This window comes from Neophocaena asiaeorientalis, unplaced genomic scaffold, assembly GCF_003031525.2.
Source record: "Neophocaena asiaeorientalis asiaeorientalis breed wild unplaced genomic scaffold, Neophocaena_asiaeorientalis_V1.1 scaffold671, whole genome shotgun sequence".
Lineage (NCBI taxonomy): Eukaryota > Metazoa > Chordata > Mammalia > Artiodactyla > Phocoenidae > Neophocaena > Neophocaena asiaeorientalis.
Window position 1 is genome coordinate 2,271,115 of NW_020175533.1, and position 23,109 is coordinate 2,294,223.

At 44.3% G+C, this 23,109-nt stretch overlaps 2 protein-coding genes across 7 annotated transcripts in view; one reads left to right on the top strand and one right to left on the bottom strand.

The window, feature by feature from the left end:
* PARP9 (poly(ADP-ribose) polymerase family member 9) overlaps nt 1-12,750 on the bottom strand; it is a 32,752-nt gene extending 20,002 nt beyond the window's left edge. The window contains exons 1-5 of one of the 4 annotated variants that reach the window (XM_024769199.1): nt 12,642-12,750; nt 7,292-7,373; nt 6,452-6,485; nt 2,971-3,815; nt 715-942 (exon numbers count right to left, since the gene is read on the bottom strand). In XM_024769199.1, coding sequence (XP_024624967.1) covers nt 715-942; nt 2,971-3,815; nt 6,452-6,485; nt 7,292-7,306 — 1,122 coding nt within the window. In that variant the 5' untranslated portion in view covers nt 7,307-7,373; nt 12,642-12,750. Of the gene's footprint in view, nt 1-714; nt 943-2,970; nt 3,816-6,343; nt 6,486-7,291; nt 7,374-12,641 lie in introns of all 4 variants that reach the window. The other 3 variants (XM_024769196.1, XM_024769197.1, XM_024769200.1) reach the window with 3 other exon arrangements.
* Nucleotides 12,700-21,256, top strand: DTX3L (deltex E3 ubiquitin ligase 3L). 3 transcript variants are annotated; one of them, XM_024769202.1, is made up of 5 exons: nt 12,700-13,018; nt 13,868-14,070; nt 15,931-17,466; nt 17,893-18,110; nt 18,953-21,256. In XM_024769202.1, exons 1-5 carry the CDS (start codon nt 12,829-12,831, stop codon nt 19,020-19,022), a joined length of 2,217 nt encoding a protein of 738 aa, XP_024624970.1. In that variant the 5' UTR covers nt 12,700-12,828; the 3' UTR covers nt 19,023-21,256. The 3 variants fall into 3 exon arrangements, 2 of the variants coding, with proteins under 2 accessions (XP_024624970.1, XP_024624969.1); XR_003006402.1 differs by having other exon boundaries at nt 12,752-13,018; nt 17,893-18,380; XM_024769201.1 differs by having other exon boundaries at nt 12,934-13,014.
* The last annotated feature ends 1,853 nt before the right edge of the window (nt 21,257-23,109 follow it).

Consider the following 23,109-nt stretch of genomic DNA (forward strand, 5'->3'; position numbering starts at 1 on the left):
ATACTAATTATACTAATATATATTAGTTATACTAATGTAGGAAGGTTTTACTAATGTAGTAAAAACTGAGGGGTAGAGAGTGACTGGCAGACCAATTTGGGATTTGAGGGCTCTCTAAACAAGAGAAGACCAGAAATGGAGACAAAATAAAGATAGACAAAGGTAGAAAAGGGGATTAAGTTTCCCTCTCTCCACTGGTCAGGAGGTTCCCCCTATTCTTTAATGCATGTAATTTACGTCCCTCAGTTGTAGAGTCAGGCAGAAAGCTAAGCTCCACCACAGGCACAGACACCACAGGTGATAGATTTGACTGGAATGGTACTGGAAGGGAGATCTGGGTACTCCTGGAATTTAACAGATGGCAGGAGATATGGAGAGGCTGAATCCCAGGCCCACTAGTAAAAGGCCTACAGGGTCACTGGGTGCAGTGAGGTGAACAAGTGTGCAGACTGAGGGAGCCCTGATGTTTCTGTGTCTATTTGTGGTAGGTCCACTTAAAATTTAGACATGGGTTAGGTGATATTTTAAATTAAACTTCTTAAGATAACTTGTGACAGCAATACCTGTTTAGTATTTCAGGTATTCACAGGAGTACTAGAGAATGGGGATTATTCCACTTGACAATAACATTTCATGAATGTAATGACAGGATGGAAATTCAACAGACTACATAGACTCTGGAGATACAGAAAGATAAATTTATTTTGACCTTACCAGTTTTTGTTCAGAATATCCTGAAGGCCACAACACATGGTATACGTATTTGCAGGGCAATTTAAATCCTTTTGTGACCAGTACCAACTGGGAATCTAGTGGTGTTTTAGTCATATTTTGGCTAAATTCCCTTTCTATTTCATCTCCTGCTGCTTGTAGAATTGATTTTGACACAGATGTAGCTCTAAGACCACAATGTGTATATACAGAATTAACAATTACATTCGTCTGAAAAGGGGAAAAAATGAACAAGATTCAGTGTTAAATGACTTTTTCTTAAATGACTAATTTAAATCTTTATTTCCCTGAAGAGCTTTGAAAAATACATTTGAAGATCCTAAATCCACAGACATATCACTTAATAATGGATATAAAATTTCCAAAGCGTGATCATTTGACTGCCATGAATCTGTCTGTCCTAGTCAGAAATTAGGTAAAGTATGTAGATGATACAAGTTTTATTGCAAACATCTGTCAGCCCCTTGCTGGCTTATACCCACAATATCCCAGATTCACAGCATTCTCTATGATTTGTTTTAAGCTTTATCAATAAGTGGTTTCAGTCTCTGCCCCACTGTCATCACTTTTTGCTGTTTCTATGGGAATTTTCATTTTGTCTTACAGAGTGGAAATAAAATTTCTCAGGCAATTTCTATCCCCTAAAGTTTGTGTTTTTTAAGGTAAGTAGTACATGGTGAAAGAAAGCACAAATGGGACAAAAAAGTCTTTGGTGGGAAATAGGCCTCCTTCTTGGTGGGGTCCCCAGATCCCCCTAATTCAACCCGATGGCTTTGGCTCCCTTTGGGGGTAACTTCGGTACTTCTCATGGATGTTAATGAATGCGTCACTTTGAAAGTGAAATCAGAATTTGCAAGTCGGGGGCATTGGCATCCTTTACAAATTTTAAAGTTCCTTGTGTTGGCAATAATTAAATACAATAAAATTTTAGTTAAAGGGACAAGTTACTCAACCAGGATGTTTCCACTTTAATTTTAAATTGGCATATTAATGATTTATCAAATAAATATTTCATCTCATGGGGTCCCCGCAGTCTTCTTTCTAATTGTCTTGCAGGAAATAAATGGCATATTTTCACTTGTGATTAAGTCTATTTGATTGTGGCCATAGGAGAGTCAGATCCAGGGGAAAAATAGAGAATATAGCCTTATATTCTTTCTCTCTCTTCCTCTGTTGCAACCCTTGCTCCCTGCTGCCTCCTTCAGTTATTCATCAGTAATTTGTTGAACACCCAGTTGCATGCCCAGAGACCAGCCCCACGGCTACAGAGATGAACAAGCCACGATTTCCACCTTCGAGGTACTCCCTGCCTGGCAGAGAAGCTGCACTAATTCAGAAATACCTAGGTTCACTGTTACCCTGACTCTCTCCCCTCCCTGTCAGGGTCCTCACCTTTGTGCCCTATGATCCCTGGCTAAATGCGAAGTTACACTTTGTATCCTCCACAGCTCCTGGCACAGAGCCGTATACTCAGAATACGATTTACAGCTCCGCTTAGGTCTCCTGACTGGTCCAGCCTACTACTTTTGATCTGTCAATTCCTCTGTATCTCTCTGATCCGTCATTCTAACCACCCAGGCCTCTTCTCCTGCCAATTCATAACTATCATAACTTGAGATCAGATTTAAAACTCACATCTTCTGAAGTAATCCTTCTTGATCTACTACACTCCACTCTTGTCACAAATGTATATACTCTTAAATATGAATTCACTTTGTATTAAGACTTTTTTGTTTATTATTGCTAGGTTGCTTTAGAAATGTTCAGATGGTTTGTCTCCCTAACGAGATTTTTCAAATAGAGAATCTTTTTACCTAAAAAGAATAAAATAGATTTTAAGTTCCTCAGAATCAAAGATTGTTCTATTTTCTCATGGTGCCTAAGAGTAATGGCAATAATAATTATAAATACTTACCACATGCCAAGTTTTATTCTAAGCAGTTTATGTGTACTGATTCCAACTCTAAGATATAAGTGCTATTATTATCCTTATTTTACGGATGAGGAAACTGAGGATCAAACGGTAAAGTAATTTGGTTCAGGTCACCCAGTTAGTAAGTGGCAAAGCTAGTATTGAAATCCAAATGGTCTGGCTATGAAATCCATACTCTTAACCTTACTTAACAAGATGCTTTCTAAACCGTGTTTGAAATAGTATATGCTCAAAACATACTTGACAGGTAATAAACAGTTCAGCGATACCCTTTGGGAGTGCAAGAGAATAAAACAAAGACTTACTTCCTGCATTTCAATGTGGCCCTGGACAATCTGGAGAGTCAGGTTGTTCACAACCATAGTGTTGAAAAGGTGGGTGGCTTCTTGACTCACCCGGGACCCCAGCTCGTTCCTCCCTAGGATGACTTCTGAAACAGTTTTAAAGGCAGCAACAGTAGGGTCCTCATTGCTTACCAGGTGAATTTCTTTCAAATTACAGGCTAGTTGCATGTTTTGGAAATAATACTTGATAGTTTCCACAATGACCAGTGTACACAAATCCAGAGGGAACTGGAAAATCCCAGAGCTCAGGGCTGGAATAGCTACTGTCTCAGTGCACCCATCACTATTGACAAAATTCAAAATATTTATAATGGCTCTTTGCAGTTTATCGATACATTCCTGGCTATCCATTAACCCCCACTGAGGCCCAACAGCATGGATAATGAGTTTGCAGGGAAGCTTCCCTGCTCCTGTGATAGCTATGCCACCAGTTGGAATTTTGCCATATGAGGAAACACATCTTCTGCTCTCCTCTTGGATTTCAAGGCCGCCAGCTTTCACAAGGGCCTGGGCCAGGCCTCCCCCATGAATGAGGTCTTCATTGGCTGCATTCACCACAACGTCAACAACATGTCTGGTGAGGTCATCCTTCCAGACAGATAACTCTAGCCTGGGCACCAGCATTTTTCTGAAGACTTGTAGAGACTCACTGTTACCTTCCTGGGCTGGAGAAACTAGGGTAAAGATACAGCTAAATTTTTTCTGGAGGACTTCCCACAGCTGACTCTCATTATCTTTTAAAATTTTGAAGTCATTGTGATTAATGGAAATTTGCCGACTGTAGTTTTCTCTGAGATTATCAATCTCTGGAAAAGGAGAGAAGATAAAAAATAAAGAAATGAGCAAGCGTCCCTTTGAAAAGGATGTAATTCTACTTCACACCAGGAGACTGAGCTTCTTCTGTGCAAGAGGAAAGACAAGCTTCCTCTAGGCCCCTTCCTGATTCTCCCTCTCACCTAGACCTGTCATTAGACCAAAGATATCCAAGAGTTTTCAATGGTAAGTCACCACAAAGTGCTTAGTCGTGTGCCTGGCATACAGTAAATATTCAATAAGTGGTAGCTACTATGATACAATGATGGTGGTTTAAAATTGTGCGTATCAGGGCTCATAGATTTTAAAAATCTACATAAAAATGGCAAGTGTGGGAAGACCCATGCTTAAGGCACAAGTATTAGAAAGGACTTACTTATGAGTCAAAAATATGTGGAGGCTTTATTCATAACTCATTAGCCTTTGTCCGTGTCTTGGCTTGGGTTCTCCTAGGAGCTGATTCTGAGGCGGAGGTTTGAGTGTAAGTTTATTTGGGAGGTTATCCCAGAAAACACCAGGGGTGTGGGATGGGAAGAGGAGAGTGGGAAAGTGAGACAGGGAAAGTAAAGAAATGAATAAAGGGGGTGTTACAAAGCAAATGAAGCTTTAACTCCACAGGGGGACAGTTTAGACCATGTGTCTCAGAATTATATCACCAGAGGGGTAAAGGAGCTGGGATATTTGTCCAGTTTTTATCAGTCATTGGTCGAGGATGCTCCTGGGGACATAGTCCAGCACATGGGCGGAGCACTGACAATATGACAGTAAACAATTCTCCACCATACTCTAGTTTTGTAGCGCGATTTTGGTGGAATTAAAACTGATTGGCTGCGCTTCCCTGGTGGCACAGTGGTTGAGAGTCCGCCTGCCAATGCAGGGGACACAGGTTCGCGCCCCGGTCCAGGAAGATCCCACATGCCATGATGCGGCTGGGCCCGTGAGCCATGGCCGCTGAGCCTGTGCGTCCGGAGCCTGTGCTCCACAACAGGAGAAGCCACAACAGTGAGAGGCCCGCATACTGCCAAAAAAAAAAAAAAACTGATTGGCTAAAAATTATTTACTGCATGTGGCAGCAACATGATGTGCTGCTCAGATCCCCCTTCTGTGAGGGGGGCAGTATGGTTAGCTGACAGCCTCCAGTTGTTAGCCCCTCAGGGCCCATCTCAGCCTTCCAACCCAGGTCACGCTATTCTCAGGGTGGCTCCCATCAATGGCTGAACAAGGCCATTGATGTCCAATGTGGGACTCCGCCAATGAGCAACCTCAGACTGGCAGAGCTTTTTTTTTTTTAATTAATAAATAAATTAATTAATTTTTGGCTGCATTGGGTCTTAGTTGCTGCATGTGGGCTTTTCTCTAGTTGAGGTGAGCAGGGGTTACGCTTCGTTGTGGTACGCAGGCTTCTCACTGCAGTGGCTTCTTTTGTTGCAGAGCATGGGCTCTAGGCGCACGGGCTTCAGTAGTTGTGGCTCGTGGGCTCTAGAGCACGGGCTCAGTAGTTGTGGTGCACAGGCTTAGCTGCTCCGCGGCATGTGGGATCTTTGCGGACCAGGGTTCGAACCCGTGTCCCCTGGATTGGCAGGCGGATTCTCAACCACCGCACCACCAGGGAAGCCCGGACTGGCAGAGCTTCGCCAGGTTTACATTACAGTCTGATGGTTCCACCTGCCCAATCCAGTTTCTTCTCTTTTCCTTTTACCTTCTGCATTCCTAACTCCATCTCAGTTTCCGCGTCCTGGAGAACCCAGCCTGTGCCAGTGTATTTCATGGGGTCTAAAGCATCATCACTATATGCCACTGAGAAAGGAAAAACGATGCCAACTAAACCTATCAGTGGGTAGAGAGTAGCCTTACTTCAGAGATGTGAAAAGAATGTGTGCCCTAAAACAGATTATAGTGTAGTAATTATTTTTTACTTCAATTCCCATTTCTAATCTGAGCCACCTAGAAAGACCTCTGGTGACCTCAATTACAATCACCTAAAAGCAGCAGCACATGAGTAGTCCGAGCCAACAGGCTTGTGCTTTGGTTGAAAATCTCAAGTGGGCCACCCAAGTTTAGGCAGGTTCCGTTTTGGCTCTTTATTTATTTATTTTTTTTGCAGTACGTGGGCCTCTAGCTGCCGTGGCCTCTCCCGTTGCGGAGCACAGGCTCCGGACGCGCAGGCTCAGCGGCCATGGCTCACGGGCCCAGCCGCTCCGCGGCACGTGGGATCTTCCTGGACCGGGGCACGAACCCGCGTCCCCTGCATCGGCAGGCGGACTTTTAACCACTGCGCCACCAGGGAAGCCCCCGTTTTGGCTCTTACAAGCCTTGTTGAGCAAGGAGACAATCAGTGGGTCACCTCTTATCAACAGTTTCAGTTCTAGGGCTGTGGTCAGAAGGGTCTCACATCTTGTGGGCAAAGGATAAGATCAACGGGAGCCCTAAGGGAACACATCTGCTGGCGCCACACTGCTTCCGAAGCAGTCCCCCTTCTGAGGCATATGCCCGGTCCCCACAAGGTCCTGCAGTCACGCACCTGAGCATCTTGGGGGGGAGATAATCTCCTCTGTATTCCCCTTTCTCCACTGAGGAAAGATATGAGCAAAGATTTTCTGAGACAACAGTGGGAGTGAGGTGATCCTACCTGATTTCTCATTGTAAGCTGCTGCTCCAACACCCTGTGAAAAGTGAGAGTGGTTTAAAAAAAATTGAGACTGAATGATTACAGATTACTGATAACAAATACCGTTTCATAAACACAAAGCAACAGAAACCTTCCTAAGAACACTGGGTTTGAGGGGGAAGGGGAACACGTTTGTTTGTTTAATCAGTGTGCCTGAAATACCTGAAATACTAAATGTTCCAGCCAACACTGACTCTACCCCGCTTCCCTAGAGGCCAATGCACTTTTAATTCTGGATGGGATGAAGGGCTGGAGATTACCACTTGAAAAGGCTCAAAGGTCACAGACCAAAATGACCCAAAACTCTCAGACAGGATCCAATCTCCAAAGGTTTGTGGGGTTTCTCTAGACAGAACAACACGGAGACATGATCCTCATCAGCGACACCTCCCCATCTACCACTTTCAATTGCTTACTTCATGATACAAGCCTGAATGTGGAATTTTCAGGATAAACAAATGAGGTGCCTTTTCCCTAGTCCCTTATTTTTATTCCTCCTCCATCCTCCTCCTCCCCGCGTGCTGCAAAAGCAGGATTGCTGAATGAGTAGAGAGAATAAAAATGATACTGAGGCGACATTTTTTTAAAAATCACCCATCCTCATGTTGACTCTGTTGATTATACTAGCATATTCTTGAGTCCCCATCTCTCGCACGGGGCAAGGAGAAAACTTTTACTGGGAGAGTAAAACCAAATAAGTATACCAGTTGTAACTGAAGACCCCAGATTTTTTGCTGTTACAGGAAGAACTATTCACGTGCTGATCAAAGTTTATTACTTATATACATTTATGCTTTTTACCTTGGAAAAGTCCATCCTCCAGGTCTCTGGGGTCTTTCAATGTTTACTCTGTTTTGTCTTTCCCAAATGTGGTGGCCCCCTTCTAGGAATGAATAGAAGGATGTAATATGATGAGCATCTTAGGGAATTTGGTGAGAATACACAACAGGAAGACTAAACAAGATTTCTGATCTTGAGTGATTTTTAATTTCACTTGGTGAAGATGCACACATTGTTTTCACTGCTGTTGTTACTGTTTACCCTCTATCCTTTACAGAGAGATTCAAAGAAGGGAAAGAACTGTATGCGCTACAGCAGGGAAAGCTTTATGAGGAAGGTGAGGCTAGAGCCAGGCCTTAAAGGACGAAGCAGGCTTTTACATATTTAGAAGAGGATGATGATACCAAATGGTAAAACTAAGCACAGCATTCAAAGAGCAACGAGGAAAAACCAGCCTATGGGTGAGTGAAGACCCCTGGAGGGTGTCCAAAGAGAGGGAACTGTGCTTATGCCTGTGGAGGACATACGTTACTGAGTTTGTGATAAATATCTCTGATCGAATTAGAAAGGGGATTGTCTGGATAAAAATCAGAGACCGTGGGAGAACATATTTTAATAATTTTTCCTTCTAACAGGTAGGAATTAAAGACTGTGAATTTTGAGGAGAATAATAATAAAAATGCTTAAAGACACCGTTGCCCACACTTGTTTCCACATAGTTGCCTCTAGGCCTCTGAAATTATTTCTGATGCCTCTACAATAGGAAAATTTTGTGCGACTCTCTACAGCATCAGAGCACCATCATTCTTTCTTTCTTTCTTTTTTTTTTTTTTGGTAATATTTATTTATTTTATTTTTGGCTTTGTTGATTCTTCATTGCTGCGCACAGGCTCTCTAGTTGTGGCCAGCAGTGGCTACTCTTCGTTGTGGTGCGCGGGCTTCTCAATGCAGTGGCTTCTCTTGTTGCGGAGCACGGGCTCTAGGCATCTGGGGTCAGTAGTTGTGGCTCATGGGCTCTAGAGTGCAGGCTCAGTAGTTGTGGCTCACGGGCTTAGTTGCTCCGCAGCATGTGGGATCTTTCTGGACCAGGGCTCAAACCCGTGTGACCTGCGTTGGCAGGAGGATTATTCTTACATGTCAGGAAAAGCTGCAAGTCCAAGTATAATCCAAAAATGCAGGGAGAAGATGCATTTTTGCCTCCAGAGGGCACTGCTGTTTTCACAAAAGAAGGAAAACTGCCGCATCTGCTCCCACTGTGGGCTTCCAGTGGGTTTTTCTTTAGATGATGTTGCATTTGTTTTCTTTTTTTCTCATTATTAATTTTTATTGGAGTATGGTTGCTTTACAATGTTGTGTTAGCCTCCATGAATCAGCCATACACATACAGATATCCCCTCCCTTTTGTACTTCCCTCCCATTTAGGTTACCACAGTATATTAGGTAGGGTTCCCTGTGCTATACAGCATGTTCCCAGAAACCGTCTATTTTATACATGGTATCAATAATGTGTATGTGTCAATCCGTCTCCCAAGCCCTCCCTCCCCACCCCTTTCCCCCTTGGGATCCATACATTTGTTCTCTATGTCTATGTCTCTATTTCTGCTTTGCAAATAAGATCATCTATACCATTTTTCTAGATTCCACATATATGCTTTACGATACGATATTTGCTTTTCTCTTTCTGACTTAATTCATTCTGTATGACACTCTCTGGATCCATCCACGTCTCTACAAATGACCCAATTTTGTTCCTTTTTATGGCTGAGTAATATTCCAATGTATATAGGTACCACATCTTCTTTTCCATTCCTCTGTTGGTGGACATTTAGGTTGCTTCCATGTCCTGGCTATTGTAAATAGTGCTGATATGAACATAGGGTGCATGTGTTGTTTTGAATTATGGTTTTCTCTGGGTATACTCTTGTTCAGACCAGGCTTCAAGGGCTCTGGGACAGACTTGACAGTGGCGGATGACACTCTTTTAACCCCAAAGAAATTAAAAACAAGGAGCGTATTGTCCAAAACATTCAATCTCTTCTTTTATTTTAACAACAATAGCAACAAAAGCCTTCCCAGCTTTCCATCACTGGTTCCTACTATGTTCCTTTCTCTTCATGGGCAGCATGAAGGAGCTGACTCTCCATCCACCTGTCTGCTCAGCCCACTGCAGTCTGACTCCCAGCTCAGCCCCAGCCTCCTCTGAAACTGCTCGCAGTGTCTTCCACGTGGCTAACCCCAGTGGACTCTCTTCTGTCCTAATCTTTATTTGACCTCTCTCTATAGTTTCATTCTTCATTTCATTCTCTGATTCCTGAAGCTCTGCTTTTTGGCTTCTCCTATACCATCTTCCCTCGGTTCTTTTGTTACCTCTCACTTTGCCTTTACAGACCTTTCCCCTGGATTCAGCCTCAGTCAACTGTCCCAGGATTTTGTCAAGAGGCACATCTCAGCTCATTCTGTACACCCTCAAAGGGTGATCTCATCCACTCTCACGACTTCAACTCACCAGCTGCAAATATGACTCCCACATCTGTATCTCTAGGCTATGGCTCTCCTAAGCCTCACTTTTCAAGACTACATGAACGTCCCATAGTCCCCTCAAACTCAGCTTCTGCAAAACTGGACCCATAGTCTCCTCATTTCCACTCCCCGCACCGCTACCTACCCTCACCCAACCCCCTCCAAAATCCATGCTTTATCTCCTAGATGCCACAACTTGGTAAATGATACACCATTTATCCACTCAAGTCAGAAATCTAGAATCTTCTCTTCTGTCCCATATTCAACTCATCACTGGGTCTTGTCCACCTAAATCACTTTCAGATACGGCCCTACCCTCCTTGCCCATTGTTACCACTTCACTTCAGGGCCTCAGGGCCCCTTGCCTGAGCTATGGCAATACATTCTTTTTAAACATTTAAATGTACTTAATTTTATGTTTTATTGTTTGAATTGTTCAAATTTTGAAAGTATAAAAGGCTCCCTCCTACTCCCCTCACTAAATTCCCTTCCCAGAGGCAATCACTGTTATTAGCTTCTCCTGTGTCCTTCCAGAAGCATTTTTACACAAACGCATCTTTTTTTCCTCACAAAGAAGGCATTTATTTGAAAAGCACTCTCTGCTCAAAACCTTCTGCAGACTCCATCACCTATGGTAAAGATCAAGCTCTTCAGCCTGGCATTCAAGGGTCTCTTTGCCATATCAGTCTCCCAGCCTCCCCTTTACACACCCAATGCTCCGGCGGAACTACAGTGCTGCGAAATGCACTACTCGATGTTCTCCAAACTCTCCTTCACCTCTGGGTCTTTGCCCTCAGGGGGAGGAAGCTCTGGGACTTCACCTTGGTCAGAATGCTCTTCAGAGCCTGTGCCCATCCTCGAAAGGTAGCATGTTACACACACTGTTCTGCATCTTCCCTTTTCCATTTAATGTATTCTAGAGATCTTTCCATGTTGGCACACAGAGAGGGTCTTCCTTCTTTCTACTGCCCATTGCATTCCATTGCATAGATGCACTATAAGTTATTCAACTGCTAGTACCCTCTTTTATGGACACAAGGAGTTTCTAATCTTTTTTTTTTTTTTTGTAGTACGCGGGCCTCTCACTGCCGCGGCCCCTCCCGTCGCGGAGCACAGGCTCCGGACGCGCAGGCTCAGCGGCCATGGCTCACGGGGGCCCAGCCGCTCCGCGGCACGTGGGATCCTCCCGGACCGGGGCACGAACCCGCGTCCCCGGCATCGGCAGGCGGACCCTCAACCACTGCCACCAGGGAAGCCCTCTAATCTTTTACTATTATAAAAAAGGCTGTAGGGGCTTCCCTGGTGGCGCAGTGGTTGAGAGTCCGCCTGCCGATGCAGGGGACATGGGTTCGTGCCCCGGTCTGGGAAAATCCCACATGCCGCGGAGCGGCTGGGCCTGTGAGCCATGGCCGCTGAGCCTGCGTGTCCGGAGCCTGTGCTCCGCAACGGGAGAGGCCACAACAGTGAGAGGCCCGCGTACCGCAAAAAAAAAAAAAAAAAAAAAGGCTGTAAAGAACAACTTAGTACATAGGTCACTTCACAGAGGTGCTAATCAATAAACGGGACAAATTCCTAGAAGTGGAACTGCAGAATAGGGATGTATATGCAGTCATAATTCTGATAGCACTGCCAAATTGCTCTTCATAAAGACTCACCCATTTCCAGTCTTACCAGCCACGTGCCAAAAAACCTGACCTCTGGCCTCTCCACCTCCATTCATCCCTGCATGGAAATGTGTCCTTCACGTGATTGTCAACACCAGCTTTCTAAAATGCACATCTGACATGTCACTCTCCTGCTTGCCCTGCCTACGAGCCTTCCATATCTCGTTAACCGATCTTGAAGACTTTTCACTGTCTAGAACTGTGCTGTCCAGTGTGGGTCATTAGCCACACGTAGCTCTTGAGCACTTGAAATGCGGCTAATCACAACGGAAAGGTGATTTAAATGTGAGATAAACACTGGATTGCAACGACTCAGGATGACAAAAAAGAATGTAAAATATGTCATTAATAAGTTTTTAACATTGATTACATGCCTAATGGTTAATTTAGGATATAGTGAGCTAAATAACATAAAATTAATTTCATCTGTTTGTAATTTAAAAATTATAGCTACCAAAAATTTAAAAATTAATATGTAGCTCACATTATATTTCTATTGGACAGCACTGGTCTAGACCCTTCCTCTGTCATCTCCCTTACTCATCACAGCTTCCCAAGGCCTCAGTGTCCCCTCTGTGCTTCAGATACAGTGGTCTCTGTGCTTTTGATGCTCCCCATCCCTCCCTCTCCTTCTCTCTTTTAAGATTCTTTTTCAAACTTCCTATCAAGGCCTTCAAGAGATTTTGCTTTTTTAGTCACAAGTCTACCTCACCTTACCAGCAGGTGAGGTCAGGTGCCTCCCCTTTCACCTTTATTCCCTAGTACACAGGGCACAGCATGCAGTTGTTCTGTATTGGCCAAATCGAGAAATGAGAGCAGAAAAGCCCCAAGAGCCAGTCTAAAGCATAGCGTTAGAGAAGGTAACATGTGATGTGTCACAACGCAGGTGAACAAATTCAAATTTTTAAAAAATGTAGGTAAGTTTAACCTGAATTCAGAACATGTATTACATTTCAGCTGCAAATAATAGTAACAACAGTAAGAGTTAAAAGGAATCAAAAACTCAGGAGAAACTTTCTTTGACTTGAGCATCTGCCCAGCCTCCATCCTCACCAGGGGAGGCTTGGCCCTGGGCGCGTCTCTCGACCGCTTCTCCCCGGCCCGTTCCCCGCCCGAGTCCGCAGGAGAGGAGACCCGGGCGCCTCGGCGCCCCACCGCCCCGGGAGCAGGGGACGGGACCTACTCACCCGGCAGTCCGCGGCAGGGAGGACACCGAAGAGAGGAGCGGGTGCGGCTCTGCCGGGAACCGAGAGAGATCTCCGGGAAAGCGAAACTGAAACTTTGCGCTCCAGGGCGGCGGGCCCCGACGCACCCCCTGCCAGTGCCCGGCACAGCGGCGTCGCGAGTCGCGGCGTCATCCCCGCGCGGAGAGCCATGGCTTCGAACCTCTGCCCGCCGTCCCCGCTGCTCGTGCGGGTGTCGCATCCCGGCACCCGCCTACCATGGAAGCTGGAAAAGTACTTCCAGAGCCGGGAGTCGGGCGGCGGGGAGTGCACCGTGCAGGCCCGGGACCGCAACGACCCCAACGCGGACACCTTCCGGGTGCAGTTCTTGCATAGGGCGAGTGAGCTGCGGGCCCGGGCTGGGGGGCAACCACCGTCCTTGGGAAGAGGGGAGGGGTGGGGGGCTCCATGCAGACCCAGTTCAAGCTGACCTAGGAGAGAGGGCGGGAGAAAGTCTGGTGGGGGACAGGAACCTGGGGGTCCTGCTGGCAAGAGGCGCAAACCCAGAGAGTAGGACAGAGCTCACAAGTGCCCAGTCTCTGACCTGGGCCGACTGTGCCTTAAAGTTGATACTTCGCAGTCTCCTCGCCGTGACTCCTATGTCTCAGCTCTCAGAACACGCTTGCCACCCCCAGACGCCTGTCAGCCCTTGTCACTTAGGAATTTCACTTTTATGTTTTACATAATTATTCCACTGATTTGTTTTTGAGAATTCGAAAAGTTATATATGCTCACTATGGAAAAGGGAGAAAAGAATAAAGAAAACCACCTGGAGAGAAACAATGTGAACATTTTGATATATTTCCTCCCAGCCTTTTCCTCTGAATGTGGGTAAACACATAGTAGTTCTAAAACTGAGTCTACACTTCTGATTCCTGCTGTTTTCACTTAACTCATAATGAATGTCAGGGAAATGGGGAACTGGCAACAGTTTCAGGAACATGACTTTTAATGAGTGGACGATATTCCATTATCATTAAGCTTTCCTTTCTACAGTAGAACTTAAGCTGCCTACTTTAGAGTTTTGAATAGCTCCCTCACCTTATCACCAACCCACCATTCCAGGATATGCAGGGAGCAGCCCTTACTGGGAGGGTTGTTGGGGCAAGGTACAGATGCATGAGTAAGAGGATTATTTGAAATTGCTCCCATTTCTATGTGTATGTATATATTTAATGTCTCCACTGAAGGTAAGGAGGGAGTGTTGAAGAAAGGAAAGCACCAAATTGTGGTTGACAACCAACCTGTGGCTATATTCCTGGAACCCAATGACAATGCAGTAGAGAACACCAGGATGTCTTCTTTGACACAGTCACGAAAAGGGGCAAGACCTGGTGAGAAGCATCCAAATGAAAAGGACATTTCTAGCGCTGTGGATTCCTGTGTCCAGAAGGTGAGTATTGAAGGAGCTAGGTATGTTCCTGCAGCTAACTCCCCAGTCCAAGGACCATTTGCTGAGGATTTATTATGAGCCTGGCACTGTTGTAGACATTGGGACACAGAGGTGAACACAACAGACAGGTCCCTGCTGGGGAGAGGTACATAGAAAGACAATAAACAAGAAAACAAAATAAATAAAACCATTTCAGAGAGTGATACGTGCTAAGGAGAAAATATAATGGGGTTTCGCCTTAGAGCTTGACAGGGCCAGGGCAAGGAAGGAGAAGGAATCTGTGTTATTTCCAACTAGAAGTCAGAGTCTCTGAGGAGGTGACATTTGGCCTGAGGCTTGAATGATGAGCAGGGGCCAGCCATGCAGAGTCATTGGACTGCCTACTGTGTGCCAGGCACTGTCACAGGAGCTGGAGATCAGCCAGGAGCACAGCAGACCCTGCCCTCAGGGACCTTACATTCTAGTGAGGGAACCAGACAATAATAGTAAACATATAGATACGGAATAAAATATCTGCCAGTGTTAAATATCTGCTAGGAAGAAGAATAAAGCAGGATAAATGATAGTAACAGAGCTACTATTTTAAATAGGATGTCAGGAAAAACCTCTCAAATGAGGTGACCTCTGAGTAGAGACACAAATGAAGTAAGGGAGCTAGTTAAGTGGATTTCTAGGGGAAGAAGTTTCTAGGCAGAGGGAAAAAAACAAGTGTAAAGCTGACACCCCCCCTCCCCCCCTCCCCACACACATCCAGACAGGAGCTCACATCCTGAGCCCAAGAGCTTCAAAGAGAGAGACTAGCGTGGCTGGAGGGCAGAGAGCAAGATAGAGAGTGAGAGAGGAACTTGGAGAGGTACCTAGAAGTCAGGTCTTTGAGGGATGAAGGTTAGGACTTTGGATTTTAACTTAAATGTTAGGAGATTCCTTAGATGGTTTTAAGCAGGGGAATAGAGTGATCTGATTCACATTTCTGCAGGATCACTCTGGCTGCTGTGTGGAGAACAGAATCTAGGAAGAGGCTGAAGTGGAGGGTCAGAGTCCAGTTAGGAGGGGTTGCAGTGAACCAGGCGCAAGGTGACAATGGCTTGGACTCTGGTGGTCCTGATGGAGGTGTGAGAAGTGGCTGGATTCAGGAAACATTCTGAAGATCTAGAGGAAGGATGTTATATGCAGAGGAAATAGCTTGTGCAAAGACCTCGAGGGAGAACAAAACATTAGAAATCTTGCTTTTATATTACATTCAATTTGCCTCTGTCCTTTTTCACCTAATCTGGTGTTTGTCTTATACTTGAGCCTCTAAAGGCCAGGGTTTAGAGGGCCCAGCAACATTGCATGCAGTTAGGGGGTTAGTTTTGTTTTGTTTTTTAAAAAGAGAAAAAAAGAAAGAAGGACGAGGGCAGAAGAGAAAAAACAATAATAGGAAAAAACATCATCCTCAGATTTATGGCTCCCTCCCAGGCTTACACTCTTCAGTGAGAGACACAGCAATTTACCCAGAAAGTCGAACGAAGTGCCTTCCCTCTGCCCTACTCCCCAAGGTCAAAGCAAGAGTGGCAGCTCTAGAATCCGGACTTCCTGTCCATGGAACTTTTAAAAATGTTAGTGCCCGGGCTCTACATTTACATCAGAATCTCTGGAGATGTGCTTGGGCCTTGGGTGTTTGTTTTTTTTTTTCCTCCCCAGGCCATTCTAATGTACAGACAGGGCTGGGTGCCTCTGGGTTGTAATACATTGCATGCTTTGCAAAAAGGATTGGAAAGAAGTCACAGTGGTTATTTCTCTAGTCTCTAGACATTCTCCTGAGAGGAACGTAGACCTGGATGTCTAATAGATTTTATTTGTTCCCTTTTAAAATTTCAGATCTTTCTTACTGTCACAGCTGAACTGAACTGTCACCTGTTCTCTAAAGAGCAGAGGGAACACATCGCCATTCTCTGCCCCAGTGTTGAGCGAGTGAAGGGCCATGAAGGAATTGAGAAAGTGCGTGGTGACTTCAGAGATATTGAAAAAATACATGGCTTCTTGAGTGAACAACTCCTAGAAAAGGAGCAGAAACGAGAATCTTCCCCTTTGACAACAGAGAGGGAGCCACTCCATCAGCAGGACGGGAACAGCTGTGTTTCTCCCTCTGAACCAAAAACCAGGTCGGAAGAAAAAAGCAACCGTTTTGAAGTTCCCTTGGCTTTCTTTGAATACTTCACATACATCTGCCCTGATAAAATATACTCAATAGAGAAAACGTTTGGTACAAAAATTAAAACTCAGCAGAGTTCTCCGAATGTGGTCTATTTAGACTTCACCTCAAGTCAATCAGGTAACCTCAGAGCAGCTCGCGAGTCTTTTGTCAGAGAATTTCAGAAGAGTGTGGAGACTCTGAAGCAGGAATGTGTTACTCTGGCAGACAGTAAGCAGGCACACAAAATCAAACAGGAATTAAATCACCAGTTTACAAAGCTCCTTGTAAAGGAGAAAGGAGGAGAATTAACTCTCCTTGGGACCGCATATGACATTTCAGCTGCCAAACATTTTCTTGCCTCAGAAATCTCTGAAAGTCTTGTCAAGGCACCTGTGAAAATATCGACTCCCAAGCACATGATGAATGGAATTGAGGTTGACACGGCTCACTATAAGCTTTTAGAAGCAGAGTTACTGCAGGAGATATCACAGATAGAAAAGAAGTACGACACTCAAAGTAAGGTTTTGGGAACAAGTCAGAAAACCTGCATTCTATTTGAACCTAAAACCAAGGAGTTAGATCTGTCTGTGCATGCTTATTCAGGTTTCATTGACGCCTATCAACATGTCTCAGGTCAGATTATGAGAGAAGTTCTTTTGCTGAAACTTTTGGGCAAGGAGAGAAAGCACTTACGTGGGACCAAGTTCTCTGATGACTTTCGAAAAAGGCATCCAGATATAGACTTTGTGCTAAATCAAGAGTCAGTGACTTTGATTGGGTTGCCAAATCACCTTACAAAGGCAAAACAGTATGTCTTAAACAGAGGGAGAATGTCTCCATTAGGTAGAGAGAAATGGAGTGAAACACCCACGGACACTGATAGTAATGATTCAGAAACAGCTTCACCAACATTGCAGCACTCTACCAGTTCTGAGGTGTCAGAAGTGGACAAGGAAAAGGACATATGTACCATCTGTTTGAACACCATTAGTAACAGACAAGTGCTCCCAAAGTGCAAGCATGATTTCTGCAGCCCTTGTATCAACAAAGCCTTGTCATATAAGCCAGTCTGTCCTCTGTGCCAAACTTCCTATGGTGTCCAGAAAGGGAATCAGCCAGATGGAAACATGAGTGTCAGTTTCAAAAGAGACTCACTTCCAGGTTATGAATCCTATGGCACCATTGTGATTACTTACAGAATTGAAGGAGGCATACAAACAGTAAGTGTTTCTGAGGTCCATGGGTTTCTTTCCAGTGTGCTGGGATTACCAGAGCAACAGGGACTGTTCTGTTACCAATTAGACAGTGGATTTCCCAGGTAGTTACCTCCATGGTCATATGCAAGGATTTTAAATGCTGATAACGGTAACAATGTTTACTTATAATTTAGGTATCTTTTGTGTCTATTAAGGCAGAGAAAGGGTGGGTGGTGATTGTGCGCTGGAGTGGGGGAAGTCAGGAAGGTGGATAGTGTTCCCAGCATGAACTTGGGGAAAGAGGAGAAATATGAATTCTATGGGGAACGTGAGCAAACCTTGAATACTTTTGTTGGTTTTTGTTTGTTCTATATGCATATGAACACATCTACACATCTAGTAAAATTCTGACACAATGTTTTCATGTGACATTTTCTTGCCTTCATATAGAAAGAGCACCCAAACCCAGGAAAGAGATTTTCTGGAATATGTCGAACTGCATACTTGCCTGATAACGAGGAAGGAAAAGAGGTTTTGCATCTGCTTCGTAGGGCCTTTGACCAAAAACTGATTTTCACAGTGGGAGACTCTCGAGTATTAGGAGTCTCAGATGTCATTACGTGGAATGATATCCACCACAAAACGTCCAGGTTTGGGGGACCAGAAAGGTGAGAAGCTTTTGAAACAGAATGGCTGCTAAACAGAATTTAGAGGTCGTAAAACATGGCAATTTGAGGATGTGACTGCAAGGAGACAGTTTCTAGCAGTGGGATTGGATGCCGTGTTTTGACAGATGCTCATCTGGGGTGATAATCTCAAAGACAGAGAGATTGCTTCGTATGACCTTCTACCCTCCCAACCACAAAGTGTCATACAGTTAATAAATTTTGCATCAGTGGGCAGCAGATCTTCAGAATCCAAGATGAATGGTATCTAAGGTGATTTAATTTGGGGTTTCATGTCTATTTGAAGGGTAGATCCTAGGAATGTTATTTACTTTGTCTTCTTTTAAGATCACCCTTTCTTCTACCCTCCCCTCCCATGAGTCCATAGAGATCCTAAATTCACTTGGCTAACAGAACTCTAGAAAAAGTCTTACTTAATGGGGATGGAAGTTGTATTATGGGCATTCCAATTGCTGTTTATGAACTTCAGATAGAATACCTCAGACCCTTAATATTCAAGAGGGAATACATCTTAAGGCTTAATTTCCCAAATTTGAAAATCTTCCTGTAGCAAAATGATTACCATCCCTAAAAATATAGTATATTATAACCTTATAAGAGTCATTGCTTACCATGAGCTGAAAATTAAAGTCTTGTTGGAATGCAGATCCTGGGCAGACAGCTAGGCCTGCTCACTAGCGAAATGACTCACGGCAGCACACTTACAAATCAGCCTTCAGGATTGCTTGTGAATACTTGCAACACTGAATGCTAATGCCAGGGACCTACTGTACAGATTCTTTAAAACCATCTGTGATGAAGCTAAGGGCCTTTTTCTTCTGCAGGTATGGCTACCCTGATCCTGGCTATCTGAAACGCGTCAAACAGGAGCTGAAGGATAAAGGAATTGAGTAAGAAGGGTATTGGAAGGATAAGTTGAGCCAAGCTTGCAAAAGGCACAGTTGAAGAAGCAGAGTAAATTCTAATCTAAATCCTTATGTAAAAACACCGTTAAAATTGTTTCATCTCAAGAAGTGGTTTGTGGGGAATTCCCCGGCGGTACAGGGGTTAAGACTCTGAGCGCTTCCACTGCAGGGGGCACAGGTTCGATCCTGCGGTTGGGGAACTAAAATCCTGGCTGCACAGCCAGAAAAAAAAAAAAGAAGAAGTGCCTTGTGTAAGAATCTGCTGGTCTGTCATTTCTGGAGTGTTACATTTTCTGGAAGATCTGTGTAATCTTGCTGCAGAGGTAGTGTGCCTCATTCTCGTGTCATCTTTGTGGAGGCTAGAGGGGTGGAGTGCTGTGGATCTGAAATCATCTGTGTTGTTCAGCTGAAGTACCAGCTGTCAGTGGATCCTCCTTTTATTGCCATCTCTCGGGTAGTCCCTCAGTTTTGTCTGTTTGCTCTTTGATCCCTCCCCTAAAAGTAAAACCTTAACGTGAAGGGTGGTCGGGAGGGAGGAGGGCTTTGGTTATGGAAAATTAGAGACCGACGTTAACCTCCCTGCACCATGGCCAGAGGAGTGGCCAGGACAGAGACTGAGCAACCTTGGTAATAAAGGGAATAAGGCTATTATTTTTGACAACACAGAGCCTGGTGAACAGTTGGTGCTTAATAAATGTTTGCTGCCTGACTCAAGTTGCTAGTAACCCCGCAGAGAAACATGTTCCCTAAATCTTTGGCAGAGGCAGGAGTAAGGAAGACAGCTCTGGAGTCCTCACCACTTATTTGGGAAATGGAGTTTCTTACTCCAGAACTCATGATCTCTGAACTCTGACCGGCCTCTAACTTTGTCCTTGCTCCCTGCTGATTCCTATAACCTGCCATATGGTGTGCACTTCCCCTGCCCTAGTAATGCTACCCATCTCTGAACATTTTTCCCTCTGGATATAACTGTACGTTTTCTTTTTTTTTTTTTTGCGGTACGCGGGCCTCTCACTGTTGTGGCCTCTCCCGTTGCGGTGCACAGGCTCCGGACGCGCAGGCTCAGCGGCCATGGCTCACGGGCCCAGCCGCTCCGCGGCATGTGGGATCTTCCCGGACCGGGGCACAAACCCGTGTCCCCTGCATCGTCAGGCGAACTCTCACTGCACCACCAGGGAAGCCCTATTGTACTTTTATGTATACCCCGCTTGCAGTTTTAACAGATAAATCACAGGAATCTCCACAGACTCTCATGAGAAAAATGAGAAAAAACCCTTTTCCTCCCTTTTGCTAAGTCCAACCACGTCATGCTTTCTCCCTTAAAATATGTCTCCCTAAAATTGTCTGGACAGAGAAAAGGCTAGAGTCGTGCCTACCATAAAGAATACGGACATGTCAAAATTTACTTTTAAATGGTTCCTCAAGTCAGAAGAAAGTTTTAATAGCAAACTATCTCATTATCCATGTCCCAGCCTCTCTCCAAAAATGATGAAAGAGATGTCATTTTCTTTTCCTAAAGATACGTGTACACACAGTTTTTTTGGTCAGACAGTAATAGTTAATATCGTATACTTATTTTGTCCCCTTTATGAGAGCTTTATATCTGTGTGATTGATACTATTGGCATCCCCGTTTCATAACTGAGAAAACATGCAAAGAGAGGATAAGTACCTTGACAAAGATCACATAATTAATAAGCAGAAGTTCTGGGATTCAAAGGAGTTAGTCTGGCTCCAAGGCTTCTGTGCCCTAGAGCTGTACTGTCTCCTACAGGGGTCTTTTCCTCCATGGAGGAGGCTGAGGACTCCCCATTATTCTGAGCTGCTCTCAGAAATGGATTCCTGCACAGTGCTCAAAGCAGATTTCCTCTGAGGAGTTCCTGTTTGAAGAACTTAAAAACCCAGAATCTTTTTCTTTGTCCAGAGAGTTGAGGAAGTTTAAGGTAAATGATATGTCTTTTTAAAAAAAATCAGATTAGACATTTAGTTTTTGGTGATTCACTAAATTCTTAGAGTTATGATTGTTTTGTATCTATGGATATTTTAGCTAAATTTGCTTCAAAAAAGCAAAAGTTTGGTCCCTGCTAAGGTCTGGATCCTTGATTGCAATGTGTATGCAAGTTTCATGGTGTGGTTGGTGAGCCTTCGGATTACTGCTTTTGCTCTGTAGAAGGTATTATCATTGGTATCTGCTATAAATAAAGTTATATCCATTTTAGAAACAGATTGCGTTCCTTCCCACTTCTTCTTCCTTAGGTTTAGATTCTGGGTGTTTCCTACAATACATACAGTGTACAACATACCATGTGGGCAGATGTCTTTGCTTGATTTTGTGTGTAGCTTTTGCTAAATAGTATCACAATAGAACTTTACTGTTGACTTCACTGCTGCCACGTTCAGCTGTAAAAATCACATTTCTTAGTATTTTTCCTCCTTAACACATAGGTTACTACAAAGGTAAAGGTAGGCTGCAGGTTTCATCACTTCTCTCCTTCTACATTATAACCCATCAAACTACACTTGCCCCTCCTTGCTGCAAGAGTTTTTGTTTCACCTTTTTAGCATTAGTGCTGGATTACTGAACTGGCTCACTAGGCCCCAGCAAATTAAGGCACCTTTTTCTCCAAAAAAAAAAAGAGAATTACAAGTAATATTGAGATATTTGATGTCTCCCTAAAGATAGTAAGTTTCTGCATCCAATTTCAATGTGTGGGATTTTCCCCCATACATCGAAGCAATCCAACACCAGCTGAGTGTCCTACAATTCAACTCAATTCTGACACTTTCTACCTGGGGATAGCATCAGATTCCAGAGGTAAGGGCTCAGCCCCACAAGACTGCCCTCCAGTTCAGGTGCCAATTGCAAGTCCAGATTGTTCTTGTGCTTCTGACCCAATGGCTATAAAATCAGAGGTTCCCATGACCCCCTCCTTGGGTTCAAGTAATTTGCTAGAGCAGCTCACAGAACTCAGGAAACCAGGTTACTCACTAGATTACTGGTTTACTATAAAATGATATAACTCGGGAACAGTCAGATGGAAGAGATGCATATGGGGAAAGCTCCATGGAGCTTCCATGCCTTTTCCAGGTGTGCCACGAAACCGAGCAGAACCCTGTGGGGCTCTTCTGGGTATGAAAGCATTTCCGTTTCCCCCATTTCTTGTTTGTAGGGAAAAGGTTTCAGCCTCCTAGACCTTCCCTGAGTTCCAAAGGGCAGATTCAAACAGTTACTAATTAGAGGAGTGAGGGAATGCAGAAACAAAGGAAAGGCAGTCAAGAAGCAATAATGCAGCAATGGGCAGGCTCCTGGTTCCTCCTCAAGGGGCATACATAACGATCTGATACATATCTCTGTCCACAAAAATAATCAGTAAACAATTTATAATAGGAATAGAAAAGAGTTTTATCTGAGCCAAACTGAGGGCTATAGCCCAGAAGACAGCCTCTCAGATAACTCTTGAGACCTGCTCTGGAGAAGCATGGTTTTCAGCACAGTTTTATGTCTTGTCAGAACAAAGAACATCAAACAAGTCAGGGATACATTCCTTCAAGGTTTCAAAAACAAAAACAAAAAAACCCCAAAAAACATCAGGACGTACACAGCAAGTAGTATGGCCTTTGCACCTGGGAAGGTATTCTCATCATCAAAGGAGTACCAGCATTGGCATCCCAGGAAGGGAGGCATTTAATCTTTATTTTTAACATGGACATTCTTTACTTCTGGTCAATGCACCCTTTTCTTTAATAATTAAAGCAGATGTACAGTGTATGTTTGATAGGCCACAAACCGGCTATTCTAGTTAGCATAAAATTCAAGTTAACTCATGCATAAGCCAGAATGACTTCCCTTTACCTCAACATGTGAAAATTTCTTTTATCACCTCTGAGTTCTTCTAGAGGAACTAAGGTCCCCACCCAGGTGGAGGATGGTAACTTCAGGCTGAAAACAAGCATGTGGACTTCAGACTGGTTGGAACCAGACAGCTGATGATTGAGATTCCAGGAACACCACCCAGTTACCTCCCCACCAAACCATCAGAGGGAGGTCACACACCCTGCAGCTCTCTCCCCAACCCA

Coding starts and splice junctions, on each gene's coding strand:
- DTX3L (XM_024769202.1), top strand. CDS start 12,829: ATGGCTTCGAACCTCTGCCCGCCGTCCCCGCTGCTCGTGCGGGTGTCG. Junction 13,019..13,867: donor GCAGTTCTTGCATAGGGCGA/GTGAGCTGCGGG, acceptor TCTCCACTGAAG/GTAAGGAGGGAGTGTTGAAG. Junction 14,071..15,930: donor TGGATTCCTGTGTCCAGAAG/GTGAGTATTGAA, acceptor TTAAAATTTCAG/ATCTTTCTTACTGTCACAGC.